At 47.8% G+C, this 9,848-nt stretch overlaps 1 protein-coding gene across 4 annotated transcripts in view; it reads right to left on the reverse strand.

Annotated features, from left to right (window-relative positions):
• Positions 1–2,186: 2,186 nt before the first annotated feature.
• Positions 2,187–9,848, reverse strand: part of BEND5 (BEN domain containing 5) — a 921,457-nt gene continuing 913,795 nt past the window's right edge. For all 4 annotated transcript variants that reach the window (XM_035333426.1, XM_035333424.1, XM_035333425.1 and 1 more), the window contains one exon: positions 2,187–3,317. In XM_035333426.1, the coding sequence (XP_035189317.1) occupies positions 3,194–3,317 (124 nt within the window). In that variant the 3' untranslated portion in view covers positions 2,187–3,193. The remainder of the gene's footprint in view (positions 3,318–9,848) is intronic.

The raw sequence follows: 9,848 nt of genomic DNA on the forward strand, positions 1-9,848 counted from the left end.
GTGAAATGGTGTGTGCACATCACACGCTCTGCCCTACGGATGTGCAAGCCCTCATCATGTGAGCCAACAGTGTAGGCTCCTGTCCCCAGCTGGTCAGGGAGAGCTTTCAAGAAGCATGCTTTACTGGTGAACCATGATAGCAGAGGTCTGTCTGTGGAGAAAACTCTATAGACTCACTTTGTAAGGTTCAGGGGGGACACAGTAGGGATCTCGAGGTGGAAAGATGGGTTGGGCAGCTGGGGCTGCTAGTGGACCAGAAGGTATGGGAGTGAAATGCGAGAGCAAAGACTTTGAGCACAAAGTGCTGGAACAAGGATGGGAAGGGTGGGCTCCAAAACGGGCATGCTGCCTGGCTGACGAGCAAGGCAGATGCTCTTGGCAGATAACCTTATGTTTGGATGTTATGGTATTGCTAGGCAGGTGGAGGGGATGGGAAGAAGGTTACCAACATGGGAGTTGACAAATGGGATGTCAACATTTCCCATATGGGTAACTGTCTCCAATCTGTCCCTTCTATCCGACTAGAAGCTTGGGATATCTCGGCAGAAGGGAAGCATCTCCAGTAGCGATGAGGATTCTGCATTAGTCTCTACTGAAAGTTGAAAATTGCAGGCTCTGGAGCAGATATGGGTGACAGGAGACAATTAAGAAGCAGAGACAACGATTTCAGGAAAATCCAGTTATTAAATCTAAACTTAAAAGGCTGACAAGTCAGATGGCAGGAATCTCTGACACCCGATAGCAGGGCTGCCCAAGGGCTTCCCAGAACCAGCTTGTCCTCTTCTTGGTTTCAAAGTGACTCTGGGGACTACTGGGGAAGAAGAAATGAAAGTGAAACAGCACACACATTCCACAGCTGCTTTTATTACTTTATTCATAATTCTAGAGGAAATCCTTTAGTAGCTAAGCAAATACCTGAAATTCTCTTGTTATATATATGCATATGTATATATAGAACCATTCAAAAAAAAATAATAAGGAATTCTGCAAATGTTTTCCCAATTAATACACAAAAGGAACATTTCTCCCCCAGTAAACCAACTTTGAAAGTCTTTCCCTCAAAACCTATAGAACCCAACGATAGTCATAAATTAACACTAGATTAATTCAAAGGAGAATTTTTCCCCCCCTCTGCATACCTTCTAATCCATATCTCCAAGAGGTCATTTTAATTATCGCACTGTCACTGCTATTCATTACTCTGCTCTTGGAGACAGAAAGCCAGCACTGTGCCTTTTGGATGCCTTGGAATTCATCACACGAGGGCATTTTATTCTCCCTAAAATGCTCACAGTTTAACCCCCTCACCTTGAAAGACTGACAATATCAGGTTTGTTTGGTGTTTAAAATCATTCTCCTTTCGGTGAGATATCTTTTGCTTGTTTTCAGCCAAATTCCCCCTATCAGAGATAAACTAACTAATGAAAGCCCAGCAAACAGCTGGCAAATGCACAGACACAATCAGCTCAAGTTTTGTCAGATCCTGAGTAGCTTGCCCTTTTCCAGAAGGCATGCAAAGCCTAATTTTTTGTCCTGAATTATACCTGCTCACTCCTTCTGACTGCAGTCATGTTATTTGGATGGAAAGCACGTGCCAGTGGCTCCCACGAGGGCTGTCTGGGGGTGCAATAGGGCTACAGAAGTAGGTGTGAGGTCCTGAGGCACAGTAGGCAGACCTCAGCTTTGACCCTGCTTGCTTTGTTTTTACTTGTATGGAAAGGACCTCCAAGGACCTTATACTGAGCTCCCATCCATCCATCATGACATTGGTACAGACACATGATTCAAAGACAGATGAGCACGTACGAGGGCCTACTGGCTTCCTGGCTGCAGGTATGCAACCCAGGCTGCTTTCAGGCAGTTCTCTGTAACGTCTGTAAGATGGGGGCCCAGCTGAGTCTGACCCTGCTCCTAAATCATAAAACTCAAGTCCTTGGAAAGAGAAGAGGAGCAACCAACCCTGGTTCTCACTAGCGAAAGGAACGTCTGGGACTGCTACTTCTTCGACACCACCCCACGCAAAGGGGAACTCATTCAGTCTTTCACATATCCCTCTTCATTCACACATCCCTCTTCAACCCCAGCCTGGCTCATCCTTTCCCTTCCTATCTACCGGGTCTCAGCATCTTCTCTCCTCCAAGCCAGCACTTCTAAGTCCACTCTCCCTTCTCAGTCCTGAGAGGTACTTCCAACCTCCTCCCAGTCACCCTCTTTTACTCTCCAGTCTCAGAACCACTGGCATTGCACTTCAAATCCACATCATTGGCAAATGTTTCCAGTAAGTCACACAAGATAGGAAACAAGACTGCCTGATGACAGTGGCTTCAAGCAGACATTGCACTTGCTGTCCATGCAATGGGACGATAGTGACGTTCCACCTGAGATTTACAGCAGTGGCACAACATCATTGGTTCATCCCTTTCAGCACTACCCCTAGCTGACACTGCCTCAGTCGTAAATCTCTGAAGTCCAGTCTTTCTAGACCCCAACCAGTTATTGCTGGAGGACCTTCTGCCTGTTAGACAGGTCTTGCAGTGAGTTTCATGCCTGCAGCCTGACAGGTGACATCAGGAACATTTCTCATATGACCACTTTCCTCAAATGATCTGATAGAAGAGCAAAAAACCTAACCATGCAGCAGATGATAAACGGCACACTGAGAAGCGCCTGCCTGACTCCCAGAAGCTATTTATCAGGCTCTCTTAATGCAAGCTAACTGGGCTACTGCATGCAATTGGCATAAAAGCTTCTGAGCCTGACACTAAAAGAGGAGACATCACACGGGGCAGCAGGGGAGCCAGGACTCCCTCATTTGCTCATCGTATGGATTACCCCTTTAAAGAGAGCAAGAGAGGCTGGTGGAGGAAGGGGAGGCTTTCTCATTGTAACAAATAGCTTTTCAGCCACTGCAAATGATTTCTCTAAATCTATCGGGTCACTCTTTATTTTCCCAGAGATGAAGGGAAAAAAAAAAGTCTGAAATTGATTTACCATCTATAAATAAAAAAGAATCAATGGTAAAATTTCTAGCTAATTTCCCTCTCCCTCTTTCCCCCTTGGACTATTTGTTATCTTAGAAATACTTATCTGGGAAAATAAAAGAGAAGCATCAGCAGTTCCAGCCCCAGCTGCACTCCTCCTCCTCGCCCCACAGACCAGCCCTCTTCTCTCCTCTCTTTCTTCTTCTCCCCTCTCATCGCGTGGAGAGAGACTGGTCCTTCGGGTGCGTCTGGCTCCTCTTCTCCAGCTTGCCGCTGGCGTGGCTGGTCCCTTGACCCTGCGGGGTAGTGCCTCTAACAAGCGGCTCCTTTTCTTTCCTGCCAAAGGAAGAGAACGAGAGATGTTGTGAAACGCTGTGGTGCTCCTGCGGCAGTTTAGCTGCACATGGGCTGAGCTCTGAGGAGCCACCATGTGTAAATCTCACAGGGAACTGCATCTGCAAGGAAGGCTTTGGCAACTCGAGAGAAATTGGAGGTGGTTAAAGACCAGCTGGGCCCACACTCGTTTGGCCAGAGCAGGGTTAGTCTTTCCAGGAGACTTCAAGGGCTTTGCACCAGCTCTGAGCTCTCCAAGAGATGGGCCCCACTGCTGCCCTTTGGGCTAACGCTCCTACAGCTCACTGCAGCCCCCACGCTCCCAAAACATTTCACTTCATTTCTCCCCAGTAACACCCCTCCTATCACCGTGAATACTTCCTCCTGGGGCAGATACTGTGAACAGTTCCCAGGTCTGCTCACCTCTGTGTTGTCCCTGCTGCCAGGACAGCTCACAGCCCAGAGGACAATCTCTGATGTCCCCAGACTCCTCTCATGGGGCTGGGGAGAACCCATTGCACTGCATGGGATGCCAACGTGCTGGCATCTAAATCAGTGTGCTCAAAGAGCCCGACTGTTTCACCATGCCCATTAAATCCAAATATCTAATGGTAATTGAGAACTGGAGCTGTCACTGTTGTTTGGGGCCTGGCACTTCCAGCACCTGGTGGGCTGCTGTCCGAGCAGAGCAGTGGGAGTTAACTGCTGATCTCCGAGGAGCAGAGTTACGCAAAATACAAAATACTCTTGTGGAGCTGCCCCAGGAGTTCTGGGGCTAAGGACTGAGCTCAGCACAGCTCCGTGGCTTCCCGCAGCTTGTCCGGGGGAGCAGACACCTTCTCTGTGCGGCTTTGGCTCCTGGAACAATCACTGTGGGTTTCCCAAAGTGCTGCTGGGGTGTGTTCACAGCGTGCGTGCTGGATGTTTGCTACTTTAAGGAAATCTCTAGCCTTTATTATCCATTAGTTCTGTAGCATTTCTATTCTGTTTACTTACGTAGCCTCTTTGCTTAAAGGCCTTAATTAAAATCCTCCGTATCACATCCCAGCGCTCTCGCCACCCTCCGGCTCCTGCCAGTTGTATTTCACAGCAGTGACAGGCACAGACAAGCGGGCGGCCTCGGCCTGTCCGTCTGTCTGTCCATCCAGCTGCTAAGGCCCTTTGCCTTGCAGCACCGTCAGGTCACACCTGAGCTGCAAAGGTGCCTCTGAGCTGGGTGCAGGAGCCAAGGAGCAGCTCCTGGCCCTGCCAGCAGCCCCCCAGCCCTGCTGGTTTTGTTCATTCACCCCCACTGCTATGGCAGGAGGCAAGCGGAGAGCATCCTCTACGTGTGTGCAATCTATTCTCTGCATACTCGCTCTGCTCCCTCCTCAGTTATCTGAACCTGCCGCAGCAGCTGGAGCCCCAGACCCAGGTGGTGCTCGGTGCTGTACAAACCCGCACGGAGGCAGAAATGCTTCAGTGAAAAGAGCCGAGATGGAAACCAGGTTCCCTGATCACTCCACCCCAAATCACCCCTGGGAGCTGGGTGCCTCTGAACCATCCTGCCACCGTGACACATTGCTGCCTTCCTTCCCCCGGTGCAGATGTCTTTGTCAGCACTTCTACTTTTATTTGCAGGAAGAGGTTTAAAAACACATTTGAAAAGAATTGTAATAATGTAGGTGCTGACGGGGCACAGGGCTAAGGGGGCTTCACTCCACCAGCCCTCCCCTCCCCGCTGCCATCACAGCTGCCACCAGTTCAGCATCCATGGCATCTCCACAGCTCGATCACCAACCTACGGCACAGTGGTATTTTGAAGAGATAAACACTGAGACAAAAATAAATAAAGTAGGACCCTGGGAGGGAGACCTGAGAGGCACAGAGAAGTGCGAACAAGCGCTTTCTCTGGTGCTGTGTATAATTACATTGACAAGTTCCTAGACGACACTGGAGACCCAAACATGGCAGCAGCTGTGGACCAAACAGAGAACCCTGCAGAACACAGGGAGGCACGTCAGTCAGCCCGTCCCCTGCCCTGGGGCTGCTCCTGTCACTGCTGATAGCCTGGCTGTGCCCAGTGCAGGAGCAGCACCGGCCGGGCAGGGCTCGCCCCTACAGGGGCACTGAATTCCCTGCACCCGCTGGGACAGATCACAAGAGCATCGCCGCTGAACCTCCCTCCCAGAAAGGCAGCCCGACCTGTCTCCTCTCTGCAAGAGAAGGAGGCAACATAAGAACATTCAAAGAGGATAAAAATGGGTCTTATGTCTCCTTTTTCATCATCTAGGTAACACCAAAAAAGCAAACCTTGGTTAACCAACTACAGGTGGGATTTTTAGACACTGTCCTTTTTTAGCAGCTATCCAAGCCTTCACTGAACTGAAGCATGGTGAGTATCAAGCACTCTGTTCACACCAGGTTCTCATGGCAGTGATTTTTGGATGCACAGCCAATTGACAGACAGTCATGATCAGACCACAGCTCTGCTGCGAGCTCATCACACATACAGCAGTTAATCTTGCAGCCATGCAAACTGTTTTGCAAATTGAAATCTCAGAGGCATAGCAATTACAATACCAAATTTATACCACGTCTCACAGTCAACTAATTGTACATCCAAAAAATCACCACTTGAATAATCTGAATACATTCACCTTTACTGCTAAAAAAACCCCCACTACGTGCTTGATCTCAACATAATTTTGAGTTACGGAACCCATGGGAAAAAATACCAACCTCTGATTTCAACAGCAAAATTGCTTCTATCTAAATACAGCAGGAGCAGAGCTCATACTGAGGCCTGGCATGTTGGGGTTTCCAGTGATGCTTTTTTTCACATACTGCAAAATGGGGATGTTGCTTGCTTTAGCTCTCTCAGCCCATCAGGACAAGCCCTGTATATGTTTACACCAAATACATTTCCCATGCTCACCTCTAAACCAATTTTATCAGTATTTTTAATTGCTAGGAAAACTTAATCCCTATAGGTCTTAAAATGCATCAGCAGACTGACAAACCAGGCTGACGTTTTAGAGGAGCTGAGGATTACAAAGCCACCACCCCGGAGCAGGTGAGGACTGTCACAGCCCCCAGGCACACCTGTGCCCTTGTGGCATTCTGAGCTCTTTCACACACGTTTCTTGACTTTAGTTCCCACCTGGTGAAGCATGTTGAGGTGGCGAGCGACAGATTTTAATTAGGGACTTAGCAGCTAGCATATTAAAGAGGGCCAAACCAGAAGAGGACTCTGTGTTTAAACTGTAAAGGGAGGAGAAAATGAGGTTATTCAAGCCACGTGAGTGGGATCAAAAATGAATCATCAAGGCTGGAAAATGGCTAACCTCTGATCCCTGAAACCAAGAAATCTGGTTGCTGTCATGTATCTGCTGATCTAATTTTTACACGTTCCCCTCCATCCGGAGGAGCGGCGGTTCCATTGCAGATGGGCAGCCATTTCAGCTAAACAATCAATGCCTGATTACTCCACACACTTCGCTCTCAGGGATGCACAATTAACCGGGCCCATATTTGACACTGCAAGGAGAGCGCAGTATTTTCTGGGATTGTCTGACAAGTTTCAAACGTAAAAAACACAAATCAAATGGCCCAGCAGATAATGACAGCTGGTGCCCTGGCAGTTAGATAATGTGCGTGCTCCAAAGCAAGGCCAATTAGAAGCTATAAAAACAAATTTACAATGTTAGAGCAAAGGTCAGAAATCCTCAGCCATTACCGCAGGCTTGATTTTTTTTTTTTTTCTTTGAGCAATCACCAGTGCCTATTTCCAGAAAGCAAGCACAGATACACGTTTGCCAGATGGCCACCCACCTCTTACAGCAGATTATTATTTCTGGGCCATGCAAACCCCACTGGCTTGGTGCATGGAGAATCCCAGGGCTACCTGGCAATCTGACCGGGTCTGTACCCTGAGGCCTTACCTTTCTGAATGCAGGGATTGCTCCACGCTGCTTATAGAGAAGGCATCATATTAGAGCCTGCTCCTCAGGGGAGTTTGCAGGTGTCTCTCCCTGTGCCACTGAGGGGATCCTGCTACTTGTCATCCATCCCTCTGTTCCTGCCCTCCCTCCCCAGCTCACCTTCTCGAGGAGACACCGCATGGAGGCAGGAAAGATTCGCCTGTAACTGGGACCACATTTTCACACAAGTGTAGGAGAAGTAGCCACAATTATAAGCAGTGCACATGGCTCAGACCCAGCTGTGCATCTTTACTGACCCTAGAGCAGAAAGCTGCAAAGAGGATGAGAAGAGGTTTCTTCTTGTCCCCCATCCTCCTATTTTCTATGGAGGATATTGCACCGCATTTACCTGGTGAGACGCTAGCAGAAAATGACCATCTCTTGAGTTCAAATTAGAAATATGATATTGGGATTAACATACTACGTACACCAGACATTACCCAAGTCAACCCATCCAACACATAGCAGCTCTCCGTGCTTTCAAAGTGGAGTGCACTGCCCTGCTCTTTGGAAACAGGGAGAGTCCACACAGGGGTGAGGCTTGAAATAACACAGGTGCTGTAATTCTGCTCATTGAGCCCTGGCTTCCTCAGAGAAGCAAGCCCGAGGAAGGAAGAGAAAAGCAGGTGGGTATGTCTAGGCATATCTACATGAGGATACTCAGGAGAGCTAATCCAAATACATTTAGGGTGTAAACGTAAAGCTGATTAGTGAAACCACAGTAAGCTCCTATGTGGATATGCTCCTCCAGAGTTAAAGTAGCCATAATTCAATTCATTCATTTAGCTCATTTCCAAAAGTAAATTAAGGTAGAGAAAATTAAATTAAACAAGCTGACAGCACCTTCATTTTGAAAGGGATTGTTAACACGGACCCAGTCTTCCTCATGCAGTAATGCAGATTATTTTCCCCTGCTGGCTCCCAGGCATGCTGGCTCCCCAGGCCAGCCTTGAAGGCGTGTGTTTTTACACATCCTTTGTTCAGGGATGGTCTGAAAGCAGGACCAAGCCTGAGGTGTATTTGGCTGTTTGCATGTGCTTTAGACTGCGTGTGCTTAAATCCAGGGCGAAATCCTTCCAGCCAGCGCTCCGGTCCCTAAGCGCTCGACAAGGTAATTCTTGTAAGGGGGTGTTTTGGTGAGCCCTCTGCTGGAAGCCAGCCAAGCACTGCAGATCTCCCCAAACTGCAAATGGATCCTTTTCATTGAACCCACGCAAATGTGTCACAGTTTAAAACCTGAAAGGCTTTCTGTATCGACAGCCACAAGTATCAAGAGTTGCATAAAACGTGCAGACGTGCGTGGGAGTGAGCTGACAGATTATAATTACCAATAGAGAAGGGGGAAAAAACAAAAATTAATTTTTGAGGCAAAACATATAATTTGCCTTTAAACCATAGTAGTGTTCCCATTACTAATGCCATTTACAGCCCTGGAAATCAGACTGAAGTTGTTTGACTCCTCAGCAGTTTTATTTGCTTTTGTTTTCTTTGCCTTTTTTTTTTTTTTTTCTTCTTCTTGTAAAGGTGCACCAGCTAATGTAGGAGGATAAAAAAGCAGGGCTTTTTTTAGATACTCATATGAGATTTGCACTGTTTGAACACGAAGGGAGCCAGGTAAGACAGTCTGCAGGCTTTGGCAGCATTTCTGTGCTAGCTCGTAGGATCGTGCATCATTGCAGGCCCAAACAGCCCTGCCAGTGACACAGGGAAGGCTCTTAAATTCAGTCGGCTGCCACTTGTCTACTTCTCCCTACTAAAGGGACACAGCTATAGGGCTCCCACTGACCATGAACTGGTAAAATCCCCAAGACAGGTTGCAATCCCTTGGAGCCAGGCTGGTGATGGAGGGTTTTTCAGCTGACTTTTTTTCCTGCCCTCACTTCATTTCCTCCTTTCTTTACAAATTGTAAGTGGTTTTGCTGATCTTCCTCTGGAACAGCACTGGAGGAAGGGTAATAAACCATTTACTTTGCTGTGCCTGCACAATTCAAGTTCTCTGCCAGTAGCGTACACCCTCAGGCTGTAGTAGGGTGAAGTGCTGATGTTACAAGTAGCCCAGGGAGGTGAAGAGCCTGTGTGCATCCTCTGTGGGCAGGAGAAATGGCCAGACATGCTAATGTCTCCAGGATTGCTCTGGGGAACTTCTCTTTGAAGACCCAAGTCAGTTTTATTTTGTGATATAAAATAAAATAAAATAGGAGACACCAAACTTGCTCTCAGCAGTAGCAGCAGCCTCCCAGTGTGGCTGAAATGTGCAGCTGAAGGCTGAGCTGCCTCCTGACCCATGTGTTTGGGTGTCCCACACAGACATTTCATTCAGCCCAGGTTACTAACGGGGCTGGGAAGCCTATTTTCCTATACTAACATATGCCCATGCCCTGTCACCTGAGGCTGGTGGATGAATGCTTCAAAGATGGCCGGCCACATCTTCAGTATGAGAGAAGTTGGGAGAAAAAGGAAACATGCCTGATTTTTTATTTATTTATTTATTTTTTCTCCCACTTCTACAGAATTGCAATGCTACTGTGTCCTGGAAGCTCTGGAGTATTTTGGATCTCAGTTGCACTGAGAT

This window comes from Oxyura jamaicensis, chromosome 8 (genome assembly GCF_011077185.1).
Source record: "Oxyura jamaicensis isolate SHBP4307 breed ruddy duck chromosome 8, BPBGC_Ojam_1.0, whole genome shotgun sequence".
Lineage (NCBI taxonomy): Eukaryota > Metazoa > Chordata > Aves > Anseriformes > Anatidae > Oxyura > Oxyura jamaicensis.